The sequence below is a fragment of the Cydia fagiglandana genome, chromosome 5, assembly GCF_963556715.1.
Source record: "Cydia fagiglandana chromosome 5, ilCydFagi1.1, whole genome shotgun sequence".
Classification (NCBI taxonomy): Eukaryota; Metazoa; Arthropoda; class Insecta; order Lepidoptera; family Tortricidae; genus Cydia; species Cydia fagiglandana.
In genome coordinates this window covers 2,812,668-2,831,324 of record NC_085936.1, presented here as the reverse complement: position 1 = coordinate 2,831,324, position 18,657 = coordinate 2,812,668, and the positions used below count along the sequence as shown (strand labels likewise).

Below are 18,657 nucleotides of genomic sequence, written 5' to 3'. Positions count from 1 at the left end.
TTAAAAAGAAGTGGAATTTTGAATTATAATGGCCATTAGGGTTTGAAGGTCCACAATAAAGACTCATAATTTTAACTGTCACTAAAAAAGTTTTTGATCCAATTATCTTCGTCGCAACTTCAGCACGACGACGCACACATGGCCTTTGGCAAAATAGCACCAATTCAAAGATCAATAATGACAGACTGTATGTAAAAGGGCCTATTCGACGCTAATATCTTTAAGTGTTAGTACCTACCAGTGGCGGCGCGTCAAACATATCCATAGGCAAGCCGGGGCTAATTAGGCTTACATATTTCCTTTACAACTCTGCTCAAACGTCCAAAAACAGGCAAGCTGGTGGGAATCGGCTTTTATGGACGCGTCGCCACTGGTACCTACCTACATTCAAATGATGAACTTCCAAATAAAAGTAGGTAGCCCTGACAGACTAGATGGCTGAATGCCGAGCTCTGCGTAGGGCCGAACACCCAAAGCGTCCAAGAGAAGCGAGTTTCTACGCGAGGCTGAAGGCTAAGCTGCGGGACGTTAGCGGTGAAACACAAAACCACTGTAGGTACATGTGTTAAAATACATAAGCTGAAGACCGACCTCCGCGTAAGTTGAAGGGCTAGGGATTCTAGCAATTCCTGCAATTTCTTCAAATATCTGACCAAGTTCCGCGAGTACTAACCTCCCGCAGCTCGGTCTTCAGCCTTGCGTGGAAATGCGACTTCTCAATTATGATACTAGGAGAAATTGTAGAAAGCGCGTAATACCTGTCGGACGCTCCGGGCCTTCGGCTTTACGCGGAGTTCGATCTACGGGCTTCGCATTTAAACACTGGCTATGCCCGACTCTTTTTGTACGAGGGCGCCGAAGGCGCCCGGCTTTGGAACGCGTGCATCGCGCCACATACGTCGGGCTAAGCCCCACGCTTTAAGTATGAGGGCGCCAAAGGCGCCCGGATATGGTAAGCGTACAGCATGTCACGTACGTCGGGCTACGCCCAACTCTCTTAGTATGAGGGCGCCACGACTTTGGAACGCGTACAGCGCGCCATATACGTCGGGCTAAGCCCGACGCTTTGAGTACCTACAGCGTGTGACGTACGTCAGGCTACGCCCGACTCTTTCAGTATGAGGGCGCCTTCGGCGCCCGGTTTTGGAACGCATACAGCGCGCCACGTACGTCGGGCTGCTTTGAGTATGAGGACGCCGACGGCGCCCGGGTTTGGTAAGCGTACAGCGCGCCACGTACGTCGGGCTACACCCGACGCTTTGAGTATGAGGGCGCCGAAGGCGCCCGGCTTTGGTAAGCGTAGAACGTGTCACAACGTCGGGCTACGCCCGACTCTTTTAGTATGAGACGGTCGAAGGCCCCTGGTTTTGGACCACGTGCAGCGCGCCACGTATGTCATGCTATGCCCGACTCATTTAGTATTATTCAAACCCTATCGCTTAAATCGAAGTTCACACGTTTAGATTTCAATAGGGCGATTTAGTTCCTAAAATGACTTTATAAAAATATACCTATACAAGTCATATGGATGATTTGTATATATTTTTATGATCAGCGGTAAATACTCTTTTATTTGATAGCTCACTAAATAAGATAGAAGAATTTATTTTTCTTAGCACATTTTGTAAATCCTTATTTAACCAAAATAAGATTTAAGCGCGTATGTTGCATATATATTTTAAATCGCCTTTCAAAGCTCTTCATTTTGAGACCCCACTCGATAGGTTTGCAAGATTTTTTTTTCTAAACGTCACGCAATATTGTGTATTACGTCCGCCATATTGTTTTTATAATGACGTCATATAGCCTATGTCACCCGGGATGACGTAAGGATTCTAATGACATATCATACATCTAAATCGGTTAAGGCATTCAGAAGTTATGGTGGAATAAAGAAACTCACATACATACAAACATGAACGCTGAACACAATACACTCTTTTTGTTTGGGCAGTCGTGTAATAATTCTAGAAAAATACGAATTTTACTTTAGAACAATTTGATTTTCGGCCCGATTCGAACTTTAAGATACGTCAAATATTACGGCTAGATACGATATGGATTATCATGTCAGTGTGTATATTGCGTGCGCGCGTGCATGTGTGCGTGCGTGCGTGCGTGCGTGTGTGCGTGCGTGCGTGCGTGCGTGCGTGCGTGCGTGCGTGCGTGCGTGCGTGTGTGTGTGTGTGAATTCAATAGGGACATATTTCTTGGTATAATTATTTTAAAATTATACTTGGGCGAAGTTGCCCGCACCAACGGGGTTCCCTACGATAGATAATATTACCAACCTTGATTTTCAATAAATGTTTACATTGAGAACAGGGTTTGTTCATTACAGACTAATTACATTGGTAGGAAACGACCTATTTACGCTCAAGCTCCATTTAACCCATTAACTGCCGAAAGTGAGTAACCTGATCACCAATTAACACGGTTGACTCCTCACACACAATCAAGGACTCAATTAACTTTGTTGGCAATACATAATTAACAATCTATAATGGACTACATAAATTGCATGATAAATATTTGTTCGCTTTTATTTATTTCAACAAGAAACTTATAATAAAAATCAACCTAAAATTAAAGCTAACTACAAAACTAAAACGACTACCTAAAAAAATATCTAGAGGGCCCCTAGGGCATAGTACCAAAGAGTCGAGATGGCGTTAATATTAATATTTAACAAGTTAACACATATCCGTGAAAGAATAATGATCAAAGTCAAATGGCGTTATAATAACAATTTTAATCGTCTGTCGAAAGATGGCAAAAAATGTACTGTAGCTACAAACCATGACAATAACTCTCTATTTCAATTTATTTTTGCTCTTATAATGTCGTACAATGGGGTTGGCAACTGTCAAAGGTTTGCATAGATGGCGCCATCATAGCTTGCCCCTTTTCCTATGAGATTTGGCTTAAAGGGCTGGCATCCAGGGTATTAAAAAAACAAAAATTTGACACAATTCTAGGGATTGACAGGGCAAGCTATGATGGCGCCATCTGCTAAAAACTTCCACCGGCCAACCCCATTGGCATGTCGTAACGAGCTATCAATTTAGTCTCTTGATTAGTACTATAATAGGCTTTCATTTATCGTGTAGGTTGTGTTTTGTTGACAAAGGCTAGAAAGACAATAACGCCCACTCGAAGACTGTATCAGTCTCCAATTGTACCTTTTTAATTCAGATGAGACTACTATTCATTCTGATCGGATCTTTCCAAGTCCAATAGAGCAGAGAACGTTCTAAGTCGAATAGAACGTTCGAATCTAAGTGGATATCAAAGGTGTATTAGTCTTATACGTACTTGTACAAATGATAATTTACAGACGAACTGAATAATCCGTTCATCGTATGTATTTTCTGTTACATGCATTCACTGGTTGTAGTACTGAGGCCACTGAGGGGCTACCGCGAAAACCGAAATTCGCAAATTGCGGGGATCTTTCTCTTTTACTCCAACGAAGGCGTAATTAGAGTGACAGAGAAAAATCCCCGCAATTTGCGAACTTCGATTTTCGCGATTATAGCCCTGAAACCCTAGTGTAAATTTCATTCGATAGCGTGACGGGCGGTCGCGTTTATGTTATGTCTATTTTTGTATGGGATTTTGAACAGCGCGCCAAGCGGGACGTTTAAAATATTAAATAATAATTAAGTTTAATAATATACGTGTATGTAGAGACTCTTACCTGCAGGCAAACTGTAAATACAGTTTTGCAGGGATCTGTATAGATTTAAGCTCTGTACTGTGTATTAATAAATAAATAATAAAATAAAGGGGCCCACTGATTACTAGTTCGCCGGATGGTATCAGCCTGTCAGTTGTTCGCAGCTGTCAAATTTTGCGCTTAACCACAGGGCGGACACGCCATACATCAAAACTCGTTTGCGTGTATATGTGTGAACGGCACGTCTGTACACGCGTCATTGTGTGAGTAAGTCGCTTAGGCCTACTATTTACATGTTTTTGAGTTCACGGAGCGTTATCGTTGTACTCGTAACGTAAATATCAAACATTTTTATTCCTAAAATTAAAGAAACAAACATAATTTACAAGATGGTATTTTCTCCTAGATCCTTGCTATAATAAACTGTTCTATTCACAGGTCACAGCTAATATTATTTGAACGTATATGCGAACTCACCCATAACCCGTAAAGGCCGTAAAATATTACGAAGTATAGTGCGGCAATAAATTACCAAAAATGTCATGTCGAATTGTCGATACACAATTAGCGTGGACTAAATATAAATAATTACAAAACGCTACTTTTTAATATATGTATAATAAAAATAAATGTTCTTTATTTCGTGTATAATACTATTACTTATTCTGTGGCTTCACTGACAGCACAGAATAAGTAATAGTATTATCATACAGAACGGACACGCACCGCCCCGCCCCGACTCGGATTAACTCGCCCCGCGACTGAGTTCTGACGGACTCCTGACATACTCTCAGTTCGGCTAGCAACGCCGCGGCTCGATGGCGCAACGTTCAAAATGCCGATGTATTTTGCGATGTATGGTTGTTTTTCAAATTCACGAAATAAAGAACATTTATTTTTATTATACATATATTAAAAAGTAGCGTTTTGTAATTATTTATATTTAGTCCACGCTAATTGTGTATCGACAATTCGACATGACATTTTTGGTAATTTATTGCCGCACCATACTTTACGTAATATTTTACGGCCTTTACGGGTTATGGGTGAGTTCGCATATAGGTACGTTCAAATAATATTAGCTGTGACCTGTGAATAGAACAGTTTATTATAGCAAGGATCTAGGAGAAAATACCATCTTGTAAATTTTAGGAATAAAAATGTTTGATATTTACGTTACGAGTACAACGATAACGCTCCGTGAACTCAAAAACATGTAAATAGTAGCCCTAAGCGACTTACACAATGACGCGTGTACAGACGTGCCGTTCACACATATACACGCAAACGAGTTTTGATGTATGGCGTGTCCGCCCTGTGCTGACAGGTTGATATCGTCCGGCAAACTGGTAATCAGTGGACCCCTTTAGGAAACTCAAAACCACATACGAAATGATGAAAATATATGTTCCGTCGCTGCTTCTGTGTAAATAAGCCCTTTAAATTACACGCAAAACTTCACAGTGAAATAGGTCTTTTGAATGAATGAATGAGAATGAATGTAAGACCGTTAAACATTTTTATTTCCACAGAGACTTGGCATTCGAGTTAAAGGGGCCAGAACGGAGAACGAGATTAGGTGAAATGAGCCTAATATCGGGTTCGGATTTGTTAGAAGTCTAAACACAAAAAAGACCCTTTATTGAGTCACTTAGGGGAGGTTTGGGATACTTGAACTGTCGTGAAGTGTACCTAATTTGCGCTAATGAGAAGCGTTTAATGTTCATTGGGCTTTTTTGTCACATAAGGATGGCCTTAATAATTCAGCCTATATACGTCCCACACTGCTGAGCACAGGCCTATCATGCGCGAGAGGGCTTGGGCTATATAGTCCTCACGCTAGCCCAATGCGGATTACGGACTTCACATACACTAAGCTTCCTCACGATGTCTTCCTTCACCGAAAAGCTAGTAGTAAATAGCAAATATTTCGTACAAAATTTCCGAAAAACTCACTGGTACGAGCTATAAAAATTACTTGACAATCTGCCACTCCGCCTCTATATCAAATTCTCTTTAATATTAGTCTGCCTGTTTAGTCTGCTTTTCGTGTAGCTGGTGACACTTAATAAATTTAACACATATCAGTGAAAGAACAAGGATCAAAGTTAAATGGCGTTCTAAAAGTTTTAAGCCTGTGTCGAAAGATGGCAGTAGATTTACTGTGGCTACAAAAATTACTTTGACAATCAATTCAATTCAATTCAATTCAATATCTTTAATGTCAAAAAAACACATGTCAAAATATACAATAGGTACACAATAAAATTAAAAATACATAATCCACACAAATTAAAAAAGAATATATACAACTGTCAGAGTACATAATATCTCTCTTCTTAATCGCTCCCCCATTGCTGAGGATCGTGACTCCACTTGCGATTTATAAATTGCCTCCAACTGTTGCGGTCTGATGCTTGATGGAAGGCGGTGGTAACAGGTAGCTCCAGCTGTTCGGAGATCTGGTCCGACCATCTCTTTGGACTTCGTCCTCTAGGTCCATAATATATACAATGTCAAAAATAGTGGTATATACAAACGTCAATAAAACTAACAAAAAATAAAATAAAAATAAAAATACAAATGTCAAAAAATATTACTAGATTCATTTTACATTAAATTTACAATAAAATTCTTTCACCGTGTAAAAAGCCTGGTCAATCAAAAAATCTTTTAACTTTTTAACAAATAGCTCATAAGAAGCCGCCTCTTTTATTTCACGGCTCAGGCTATTATAAATTTTAATGCCAACTACCCCCAGCGAGTTGGATGATTTTACGAGCCTGACAAGGACAGATTTAATATCGCGATCAGTTTGCCTTTGATCAGGTCGACGCGTAACAAAATCACTCTTGTGCTTAAACATATATTTTGCTACCTCAAAAATGTATAAACAGGGCACTGTTAGAATTTTTAATTCCCGGAAATACTCTTTTGATGGAGTGAATGGCGGCACCCCAGGCAACATTCTAACAGCCCTCTTCTGCAGTATGAAAACTCTATCCCTGTCGGCTGCCAGCCCCCAAAGGTCAATACCGTACACAATGATTGAGTTCACATACGCGTAATATGCCATACGGCGGTTCTCACGTGAAAGTGCAGGAGCAAGCCGAGACAGCGCAAACGACGCTTTGGCAAGGCTACTAGTAAGTGAATCAATATGTTTATCCCATTTTAAGCCACAATCAAATTCAAACCCAAGAAACCGCACGTTCTGCACCTGTGGAAGCGTAATATTATTTATTGTTATGTCAAGGGGAGTGGGATACGGTCCTCTTAGCCAGAAATGCATTATCGATGTCTTATTAAGGTTAATCAAAAAGCCACCCTAATAGCATTTTCTTGTAGGGATTTCGTTGGGCCTTTGTTTACGTATTAGTTGGGCAACCGTTATATTTGGCCGTACGATTTGCTGGAGGGCCCTCGACAAAGGCCCTCCCGAAGATTCCCAACAGAGGGCCATAAGAGTAATTTTTTCGTTGGGCCTATTTAAATAAATCATACAATTATTCAACGGTGGTGGTTTTGGTTGGGCCGTGGTTGGGCCTATACACATTTGTTTGATTGTTGGTTAATTGTTACATTTGGCCGTACGATTTGCTGGAGGGCCCTCGACAAAGGCCCTCCCGAAGATTCCCAACAGAGGGCCATTAGAGTAATTTTTTCGTTGGGCCTATTTAAATAAATCATACAATTATTCAACGGTGGTGGTTTTGGTTGGGCCGTGGTTGGGCCTATACACATTTGTTTGATGGTTGGTTAATTGTTACATTTGGCCGTATGGCTTGCTGTAGGGCCAACTGCAAAAAAATAAAAAAGGGCAATTTTTTCGTTGTGCTTCTGTTTGCAAATTCAACAATTACCCAACGGCAAGTCAGGTAGGTCGGTAGGTAGTCGTGCACCAGGTTGAAGGCCCAACACAGCTTGTCCCACAAAGGGCCAACATTGTAACTTTACCGTTGGACCTTGTGTAGGATTCTTACAATGCTACCGTAGGTAAATAGTAGTGTAATTTATAGTGTGCCTACAGTCTAATTATGTAATGGGCTTTTGTTTACGAGTCCTACAGTTACCCTACGTTAAGTAAGAGGTTGTGTAATACGACGTTGGGCCTTTGCTGATAAATATTACAATTACACTACGGTAGGCATTGGTTGTATCCACATGAAGGCCCTAGGCAGCAGTTGTTGTTAATCTTCTCTGTATCGTTCCAATTTTAGTATATGTACTGCCGAAGCAAGTACACTTACTATACACTCTAATTTGTATATATACTAACCGCACTTCGAAACTTCATAAGCGAGATTTATGTTTTTTGAGATTTAAATTGAGAAAATGTTGGTAAAATACATGTTTTTAAATGTATGTATAAATTTTATAGTTATAGCTATTAGATTTATAAGTTACTTTCAAAAAATATTATGATTATATCCGGAATAATCGAGAAAATAACTATAACTTCGATGTTTGAAGACAGTAACGCCATCTAGTGACGCCACAAGCATCAGTACCACAGCCAATGTTGGTAAATGCGATATTTGTGCTCACTGGGCCAACGAATGTTATCGTTGTTTAGCCACCGGTACCAAAATACACAAAGGCCCATTGTTAGGCGTCAGTGCCACAGCCAATGTTGGTAAATACGATATTTGTCATCATCGGGCCATCGGATGATATCGTTGATAAGCCAACGTTACCAAAATAAACAAAGGCCCATTGTTGGGCATCAGTGCCACAGCCAATGTTGGTAAATGCGATTTTTGTCATCATTGGGCCATCGGATGATATCGTTGATTAGCCAACGTTACCAAAATACACAAAGACCCATTGTTGGGCATCAATGCTACAGCCAATTTTGGTAAATGCGATATTTGTCGTCATTGGGCCATCGGATGATATCGTTGATTAGCCAACGTTACCAAAATAAACAAAGGCCCGTTGTTGGGCATCAATGCTATAGCCAATGTTGGTAAATGCGATATTTGTCGTCATTGGGCCATCGGATGATATCGTTGATTAGCCAACGTTACCAAAATAAACAAAGGCCCATTGTTGGGCATCAGTGCCACAGCCAATGTTGGTAAATGCGTTTTTTTGTCATAATTGGGCCATCGGATGATATCGTTGATTAGCCAACGTTACCAAAATACACAAAGGCCCATTGTTGGGCATCAATGCTACAGCCAATGTTGGTAAATGCGATATTTGTCGTCATTGGGCCATCGGATGATATCGTCGATTAGCCAACGTTACCAAAATAAACAAAGGCCCATTGTTGGGCATCAGTGCCACAGCCAATGTTGGTAAATGCGATATTTGTCATCATTGGGCCATCGGATGATATCGTTGACTAGCCAACGTTACCAAAATACACAAAGGCCCATTGTTGGGCATCCGTGCCACAGCCAATGTTGGTAAATGCGGTATTCGTCACCATTGGGCCAACGAATGTTATCGTTGTTTAGCGAACGGTAGCAAAATACACAAAGGCCCATTGTTGGGCATCACTGCCACTGCCAATGTTGGTAAATGCGATATATGTCATCATTGGGCCAACGAATATTATCGTTGTTTAGCCAACGGTACCAAAATACACAAAGGCCCATTGTTGGGCATCTGTGCCACAGCGAATGTTGGTAAATGCGATGGTGGGCCAATACAAAATTAATGTTGGCTACGGAACGAACCTCATCCCAACGTTTTCCCTACCGTTGGCACCGTGGGCCCCAACGAAAATGCTACTAGGGCATTTACTTGGAACCAACATGTCAATTTTAATAATGTATTCAAAACGTTCCCCCTTAGCTCCTCAAAAGAATCACCAGTAACAATGGCACATCCATCATCAGCAAACATTATCCGCCTCCATACTAAATTTTCTTTGCTAATACGTATAGGTACCTAGTATGATGTATGTATAATTTAATCCCCGCTATTGTTAGAAATACCTAATATCAAAAGTTACAGGTATAATAGGCAATTTTGTCCCAGTAGCTTAGCCCGGCCATATCAACACCAATTAACTTAATGGAAACTATCTAAATATGTAAATGCTCGCCTCGCTAATGTGCCTATTGTTACCACGAAATATATTTAGTGGGCTATTCTATAAAACCGGGCAAGTGCGAGTCGGACTCGCGCACGAAGGGTTCCGTACCATAATGAAAAAAAAAAGCAAAAAAAAAAACGGTCACCCATCCAAGTACTGACCACTCCCGACGTTGCTTAACTTTGGTCAAAAATCACGTTTGTTGTATGGGAGCCCCATTTAAATCTTTATTTTATTCTGTTTTTAGTATTTGTTGTTATAGCGGCAACAGAAATACATCATCTGTGAAAATTTCAACCGTCTAGCTATCACGGTTCGTGAGATACAGCCTGGTGACAGACGGACGGACGGACGGACAGCGAAGTCTTAGTAATAGGGTCCCGTTTTACCCTTTGGGTACGGAACCCTAAAAAGACTGATGAGGATTGCCCATTTTAATTATGTGAGTGGAACAGTATATGCTCGCTTATGTACTAGGTCGGAACTTAGGAATAGATTAGAACGAGTAGTAATTGAAATGAAATACCTATACCACAGAGAAATAGGTAAGGATAAAGTTCTAACTATATACATCAGGTTTTCTACGTGGATTATTTATCAATACTGCTACTTGACAATAGATGTCGCGATGAACGAAAAGTCAAATGTTCAACAATTTTCAGCTAATATTATTACCGGATTAACCGGAACTCTATTTGCAATTTCAACTGCATGTAATATTAGTTGTAAATTGTTTTCGCAATACATTTTTCATCAGTCGCGACACTCGCACTCGCAACCCAATAACTTAGTAAATGGCAAGAATTATCAAATTAATTTAATAGATAAGTCAGGCATTTAATAAGTACATAATAGTTATTTCCTCATTTTCCTCAGGCTGGAGCTGAAATTCCTGTCTGAAAATTGCAAACCTGGTCAACTCTCCCCGCTTAACTATTAAAAACTTTACGCTGGCAATCTGACTGTGCATAGAAGCTAGCTTACCGCAATATTAAAAGGGATCGCTTTAAATCTTAAATTCCAATCTCGATCCCGCTTATTCTATTTGGTCTCACAAACCCGGACAAATGAGTTTATCTAACGACCAATATAAGCTGAGCTCGAGATTCGTATGACTGCCGCCCGATCTGTGTAGCCTAAAGGGGCCCACAGATTAACAGTCCGCCGGACGGTATCGGCCTGTTAGTTAGAACAAAAATTTGACAGTTCCGAACAACTGACCGGCCGATATCGTCCGGCGGACTGTTAGTCAGTGGTCAGCTTAAAGCAGTGACACGTCGTCACCTTGGGGTTATTTCTGTAACTATATTAGGCCAATAGCTATACAGTTAAAATCAAAAGTAGATAATGAAACTTTTAGTTTAGGATTAGTTATTCTGACCATATACGTACCTACAGCATAAAATAATGTGTCCGTCAACTTTATCTGGCGTGTGTGTCTGGCGTCCGCCAGACTTGTCCAAATCTGTCATTGAATCGCGGGAATCAGATATATCTGCGGGCAGAAGTCTGGCAACGAATTTATGTATCTCTGTCTGTCTGTTTGCCAGCGCTTGGCAAGCTATTGCAATTAAACCAGACCTCTGGAAGTATTACGCCATTAATCAGTAGTTGATTTTGCACAGGGAGCGATTGAAAGTGGTTTTATGTTAAAGGGAAATATCAGCCAATCTTCGTGCTTTTGTAAACTAGTCCAAACTTATAGGGTATTGCGTGAAAATAAGGTTGAAAATGTATATTTTTAAACTTTTAAAACTACACTAAAATATGACATTCTAATAATTAGTGTATAATCTAACTTTAAACAACTGTCGAAAGTTGGCAGTTAATTCATTGTGACTACTAGTGATCCAAAATACTCGAGCCCTGTTAGCTCTTTTTTAGGGCTCGCCTGATAAGGCGAAGTAGGTACAAGAGATTTTTTGCCGCCTAAAAGGCTAAAAGCCTATTCTACTAAGTAAATAGAAAAGGTTTGCCTTTTAGGCGTCAAGAGATGAGGCGAGCCCTAAAAAAAGAGCTAACAGGGCTCGAGTCTTTTCGATCACTAGTGACTACATAATTTACTTTGACAATAGCTCTCTTTACACTCTCTCTTCTCTTTGTTTATACTTACATTTGTTTCAGATAGTGATCGACGCCGACCGCCGCCGGGGCTTGCTATGAAGCGCAAACTATGCTCCGGTCCCTCCTTTAACTTCTCATGCGAAGACGATATGGAGGAGCTGAATGTGGTAAGGCTATCCTTTTCCTTCTCTCTATTTTTACATACATATTGACTCCACTCTCCAATCTCTTTTTCACTGACACACATACTCTCTCTGTGTGCTATCAAAATCGCTGCAGACTTTTCTTGGTCTAACTCTGGTGATGGTTGAATTAAAAATAACGGTAGTGGGTCGTTCTCGCATTTCGTGCAAATCGGTGTTTTCGGAAATTTACCAAAAATGTGGTGGCGTTTTCGAATATCTGTTAATGCAAGGTTGTAACATAGGGCCTAAAGTATATGTCTCTCCAATGAACAATTCTAAAAAGGTAGGTATTTTCTTTATATGTACAATAAACACCCAATTTTTTCATTCATCTCTACATGTAATGCATGAAGATATAACTTTGACCTACATTTTAACCTTAAGATAATAAAAATAGAAAACTCTTTGGTGGTTCAATAAATGACTAATTTAGTTGTGTTTTAAATCGTATAATATTAGAAGGTAGAAATTAATAATAATAACTATACAGCCTTATAAGTGTATTGTTCAAGTAATTTCTTCATTACCGACGCGAGAAATGGATTAGCTGTATTTTGCTATATAGCAAGGGTAAATAGCACCTACCGCCGATGCAATACATTGCTCATCAATCAGTTGGCCACGTGCTCTCGTAGCGGACGCCCGTATGCCGCTGTTAGCGAAAATATTTACGATCTCTCGTGTCGGGAAGGGGTGTGGTTCTCGTCAGTCTTCATCACCATCGCGTGATTTATACAGTAAGTAACAAGTGTACATTATTATAATTATACTTAATGATGTGTTTTAGGGTTGTCTTTCAGATGGTTTATTCTGCAAAATTAAGGTCTGATGCCAGCTGATGTAGGCGACAAAAACTACCAAAATTTCATTCATATCGGTTTCATTCACTTCTTTTCCTTCCAATTTTACTGGGGAAGGTAATGAACGACTTAAGAAGGTAATGATAATAATATATTAAAGGCAGTGCATTTAATAGAAAGAGGCTTAGTTATTATAAATATTACGTTGTTATAAATATTTAAAACTGTATGTGATAATAGGGAAGCCCAACCGGGGAGTTTTGGATTTACTTAAGCGCAGTAGATTGATATAAACTTGCCGCTCTGTAACCTCTACTTGTGTCATGTGTTGAGTACTTCTGTGATTAATATTTAATAAATATTTATCTTAAGAAAGATATATTATAACAATTTGACAAGCCTATTTGTCAGATTAATAATGTACTCTTTCTAAACATGGGGTTAACCCTAATATTATTAAATATTAATCTTAAGAAAGAGTGACAAGAAACAATCCGACAAGCCTACTTGTCAGATTGTTATAATTACTTATAATATATTTTAAATATTTCAATTGACTGCCCTAAACGGCTATCGTGCATATGAGTATGACGAAAGTACTCAACAAAGGTATCTCATATCATGTTAATCTACCACGTTTGAGTAATTCTAAAAATACCCTTCTTGGGCTCCTTCACGGAAGTTTAGACATTTATTTAGCTATAGTTAATATTCATCCACTTAAAACTATTTTCTAAAATATTGATATTCATAGAGGAAATTGGGACTACGTTTTTATGGAAACGCTGTTTTTCGTGCATTGTCTACTATCCTCTATACAATAAACACTTCTAACAACTCACATTTATAGATGGGTCTATCGTGAATTTCTTTTATTACCAGTAAAATGTCAAAACAGAGATTTGTGCAACTACACGACGAAAAGTGTATGAAAAAGTTTGAAGTAGACATCAAATTTTCCACATAATGTTAATGATTGTATTGTTTGTTTACCCAAAACTTTTTCAAACACTTTTCATCGGGTAGTTGCACAAATCTCTATTTTAACATTTTGCTGGGAAATCAGCTGTGACCACGACCAGTGAAACATGTGTCGGAACGTCGGGAAATAAAGGTAATAAAATAAATTCGCGATAGATGGGAGGTCTATAAATGGGAGTTAATATATGTTCAAAACGCGAATGATTTAAGTATATTTTGTCTATGCTAATTTTTGAAAATTTTAAAACGATGTCTTACGGGATGTGCTGCGCAGATTATTAAATCTACTTGACAAGCACTTGGGGTTGACAATCCCGATTTATAATGATAAGTAAATGGTAAATGTACCATCTAGCTTGAACATTATAAGTTGAGATTGTCAACCCCATGTGTATGTCAAGTCGGTTTGATCAACTCCACAGTGCTTAAGACACATGTTTTTAATATTGCTGATTTTAATTGGTGTTAATTTTCTTGAAATAACGTTTTTTATGTCTGATTTCATAAGTTTGTTTCATTACCGTCCACTGATAAAATTACCATCTCAGCCGATTTCATTACCAGCGCGTAGTTCATTACCAGTAGCCTCATTAAATGAAAAGTATTAAGGTTACAAAGGTGCCTTTAGCAGAAAAGTGTTAATAAATGAATCCATATATTAACGAAACCCAAAAGTTTACAATTTAAAAGAAAAATTTCAAATCGAGAGAACATCACCGATTTGCACGAAATGAGAGAACGACCCTAGTATAGAATAATATATTTAACTGAGACTCTAAAATTACATAAAAATATTGTAGTAAGTATTCGAAATATTTAAATATTTTCAGCCGTAAGTTTCCTATTCGGTGTTTGAGACTAAAGTTGTATATTTTTTCAGACTTTGAACATAATTTCTACAGATAGAGAAAAACATTAACATTAACAAAATAAATTGGCTCACCGCCCGCTCGTTTAAGAATTAAATACAGTTTCAAATAATAAAACTAAAAGTACTCACGTCCCCGTCTCTGCCTCACTAAATTCAACGGTGGAAATCGCTTCTTTCGACCGTTTCTTTAATTCTTTCTTTACCTGTGGTTGTATTGTCAACTCTTGCACTTCATAGTTAAGTCTAGCTTTATGCACGTTCAGATACTCCTCATAAGTGTTTAGCGCTTCGCGTCTTTCCCTTCCTTCGCTCAGTGTGGCTTCCCATGAGAAAGACGCGTGGTACGGATTCTCTTTCACTGTTCTCATTGCTGATTCTTTCAAGTATTCATAGTCTTCTATATACTCTCTCTTTACTGCACCTTTGTCAGGGGGTAGATACGTCTTCGCTGGTTTTGGTGGCTTTTTTATAGCCTCAGGAAATAGGATAGCCACGGTGTCGTTGAATATGTTCGTCTGGTTTTTCATAATCTCGAGCATTCTTCTTTCTTTTTCTAAACGCTGCGCTTCCAATTCGCGAAGAGGTTTCTCTTGTTCTATGAGTTCTGCTTTGTTTATTCTTTTTTTGACTGCAATAGTTCGTTCTATCAATTTGTTAACTATCATGGTCCATCTTTCTGCCGGTCCTATAACTCGCAGTTTTGCTAGTCTTCTCGCTTCCGCTTCCTCTTCTAGTCGTTGGTCTTCTGCCTCTTTAGCTTTTCTCTTTTGTTCCTCCTTTTCAAGCAGCAGTGCTCCTTCTTTTCTCTTTATTTCTAGCAGAACTTGAGGGTTATGTTTCAGCCAATTATTTTGCCATGATATAAACGATTGCATTACGTTAAGCTCTCTGCTAAGCATGTTGTCAAAGCGAGCTTTGTATGTTTCATTTTCGATCATAAATATCGGTGGGTCTAAGAACATTTGAAAGGAACCATTGGAGTCACTTACTCCGATGATATTCTTTGCTAAAGGTAACGTGTGTACGTGAATACCCGTGAGCTGGGTGCCGGAGAGTGTTTGTACTGCAATAGGCAAGTCACTTCTCAGTAATAAATCCCAAGTCTCCATGTTACCTTCATCCGTGGTGATAAAAAGCAGACTAGGCTTGTAAAGTGACCAAACAGCGTCAGTTAATCTATGAGGGCGCTTTTTCCATATCAAGGGCCGATTCAGTAACTTGTCAGACCAGATTGCCATTATCTTTCCACCAACAGTCATGGTGATATGATGAAGAAATGGATTTTTCTTAGTACATGTTATTATTCCATCGTGAATATAACAACGGTACTTCGTGACGCAGTACTCAGAGTTGACAACTTCTCCAGTATTGAAAGCGTGACCCTCCCATGTAATTCTTCTCATCTCTCCGTGCTGTGAGCCGCAGTACATTACTACGTTAAGATCTTCTTCTTTCTGGGGCAAGATGGAACATGTAAAATATTTCCTGCCTCTCGAAATAGGTTTAGGAGTATAAGTATAAGTAATCGGACAAGGGGTCATAGCCAAACTCTGTAATGCAAGTGTGTCGGGATGCCCCGTTACTCCAAGTATAATTTTATAACTAGGTTGGAACACGCGATCTAAGACACAGAATGGTGAAACGTCAACTAATAACCCAGATGGCCTTCTAGCAACGCGATGAGATTTCTTAACCTTCTTGCCCCCAAACACTGCCACATTTTCGACTGACAGGTTCCAAATTAATATTGTACCATCTTCTGAGCCAGTAAAAAATATGGAAGACTTTTTCTGGTCAGCAGTTAGTAGCTCTGTGAATCCAGTTTGAGATATAAAAAAGTTAGGCGAGAACCACTCGATGGCAGTTACAGCGCCGTAATGATTCGTCATCAAATTGCTCAACGCCGTTGCGGGTACCACTGCCTTATCAGAAATCCTCTTCATCCATCCCATATGTGCATTCATTGCTATACGATACCTTTCCCTCGTTTCAGTCAATACTTCAATCTTCTCTACATTTTCTAGCTTGTTAGTCAAATCCCAAACAACAACTTGACCGTTTATACATCCACCGATCAGTATGTTTTCATTAAAAGGGCAAAATGAAAGCACTTTCACTTCGCGCGGAGCTTCGAGGTAAAGTTTTGGGAATAAGCTATCGATATGACTCCAGATCATAACAGGGTTTAACCCATACACCGCCCTTTTGATTGGATCAGGACGTGTGCTTAGCGTGTTCATCACAGCAGGTGAGGCGTCAGCGTATGAAATAGCGACAATTCCAGTCCACATAGGATGAAAAACTGCACAGGACACGTACTTATTCTTGGCTCTAACGTCTGTAAAGCAAACATAGTCCTCAAACGTCATAGAATCGTATACTACACCAGTGGCTTTCTGAGTCACTAAGTTTGGATAATCATTACAATAGATGTCCATAACTGTATTAAGTGTTATAATAGAGTCCATTTCAGCATCTTTAGTTGTCATGAAATTGGTCATTAGTTTTACATATGACGCCCGCCGCATGCGTTTTATAGCGTCTCGGTATGGTTTAAGTGCGACTTCGTCTATCGGTTCCTTTTCTGGTTCACTATCTGCACTATCATCATCATCATCATCATCGAAAAATTCATCAACACCGCCACCTTTTTCACGTTTTGTATCGCCACCACCACCGGTTTCTGTAAAGCCCCGGCCAAGAGCATCAGCGATAGATTGCGTCCAGACATTTTGCGGATATCGCAACTCAGTTTGCGCATGTCTAGTTATTCTAGGTGGATTTGCTTGAGCCCCTGTGTCTATTCTCCGTTGAAACACACAGTTAAACCTTTGTCTGTACGGTGTGAGTTCTATGTAACCATCTCGAACGGAGCTCGTGTCTCTGACACAGAATTTCTCTGGCTGGTACGCAGTGGGGAAGGCAGTTTTTATTTCAAGCTCTAAAAATGCCCGAGTATTTATCGGAATGAGTTCAATAATTTCTATTTCACTTCCAAGACTCGTCCAAGGGCGTGGTTTCTTTTCCACGGCCTTTTGTAGTTTCTTTGCCTGTCTTTTTAGAAATTTATCCGACTGGAACTTGCAGTGGTCTTTTGCTTCGACAGTAACACAGACATAGAATTCATCGAGATCATTAGAGTCATCTTCTATGAATCCCATTAGAACTTCGTTTTGTGTATAAGCTTCTAATTCTGCTTTCAACGGGAAAAATTCTGATAGTTCGCCGCCGACTTCTATGGTTTCCATAATCTTGTCTTTACTGACGAGCTTCCAGGGGCATTGGGGGGTGATGTCCATGCCCATGACTATTTCAATTTGTATTTGGGTTTCTTCGCCGATAGCGATACGATGCACTCCGTCCACATTATAATTTGGGATGAATCGCTTTCTTCTGGGCTTTGGCGGCGGTGCTGTCGGTTCTTCGGCCATTTTGCCGTGGTCAGCGTGGACTGTAACCAATAATTATATTTCAACTCAAATATCCTCAAGCACGAATACTCGTATCGTGTACTGTTTATCTGAGTAAATATTAAATAAATATTTATTTACATGTTAGTAATCAATCACTCGTGTCATTGACGTTGACGTATTAATTTAATTTATAAATATGGGTGCAATTAAAACTTTTTACACGAGTACCAAAAGGACGATTAAATAAATTCAAAATTCAAATGAGGTTTGAAATGTTTAGCGAGGTTCATGAATATGAATATTACGCAAAATTTTGCGTAGAGGGCGTCACTAGAACAGTCACAGGGCCTTCCAAGAAACACGAAAATCCAATAGGCAGGATAGAGAGACAAGAAACGAACTTTCGATTTTCGTGTTTCGCGGTAGGCCCTGTGATAGCGCTTGTGACACCCTCTACGCAGAGTTTTCCGTAACATTCCCTATTAACTAGGTAATGTAAGCAAATTTGGAGTTTGCATATTGGAAATTGAAGTTAATATACTTTTAATTTAAGACATGCTCAAGATTTTGATTGGAGGCTTTGCCCACAAGAGCGGAAATACCTTGTACAAATAT

The 18,657-nt window shown here is 39.5% G+C and overlaps 2 protein-coding genes across 2 annotated transcripts in view; one reads left to right on the top strand and one right to left on the bottom strand.

Moving 5' to 3' along the window:
* The window catches only part of LOC134664308 (uncharacterized), a 73,619-nt gene that overhangs the window by 32,983 nt on the left and 21,979 nt on the right, over nt 1-18,657 (top strand). Inside the window, exon 2 of the mRNA XM_063520877.1 lies at nt 11,853-11,959. Coding sequence (XP_063376947.1) covers nt 11,888-11,959 — 72 coding nt within the window. The 5' untranslated portion in view covers nt 11,853-11,887. The remainder of the gene's footprint in view (nt 1-11,852; nt 11,960-18,657) is intronic.
* Nucleotides 14,635-18,080, bottom strand: LOC134664265 (dynein axonemal intermediate chain 3). The gene has a single exon (XM_063520812.1). The coding sequence runs from the start codon at nt 18,058-18,060 to the stop codon at nt 14,755-14,757; it is 3,306 nt and encodes a 1,101-aa protein (XP_063376882.1). The 5' UTR covers nt 18,061-18,080; the 3' UTR covers nt 14,635-14,754.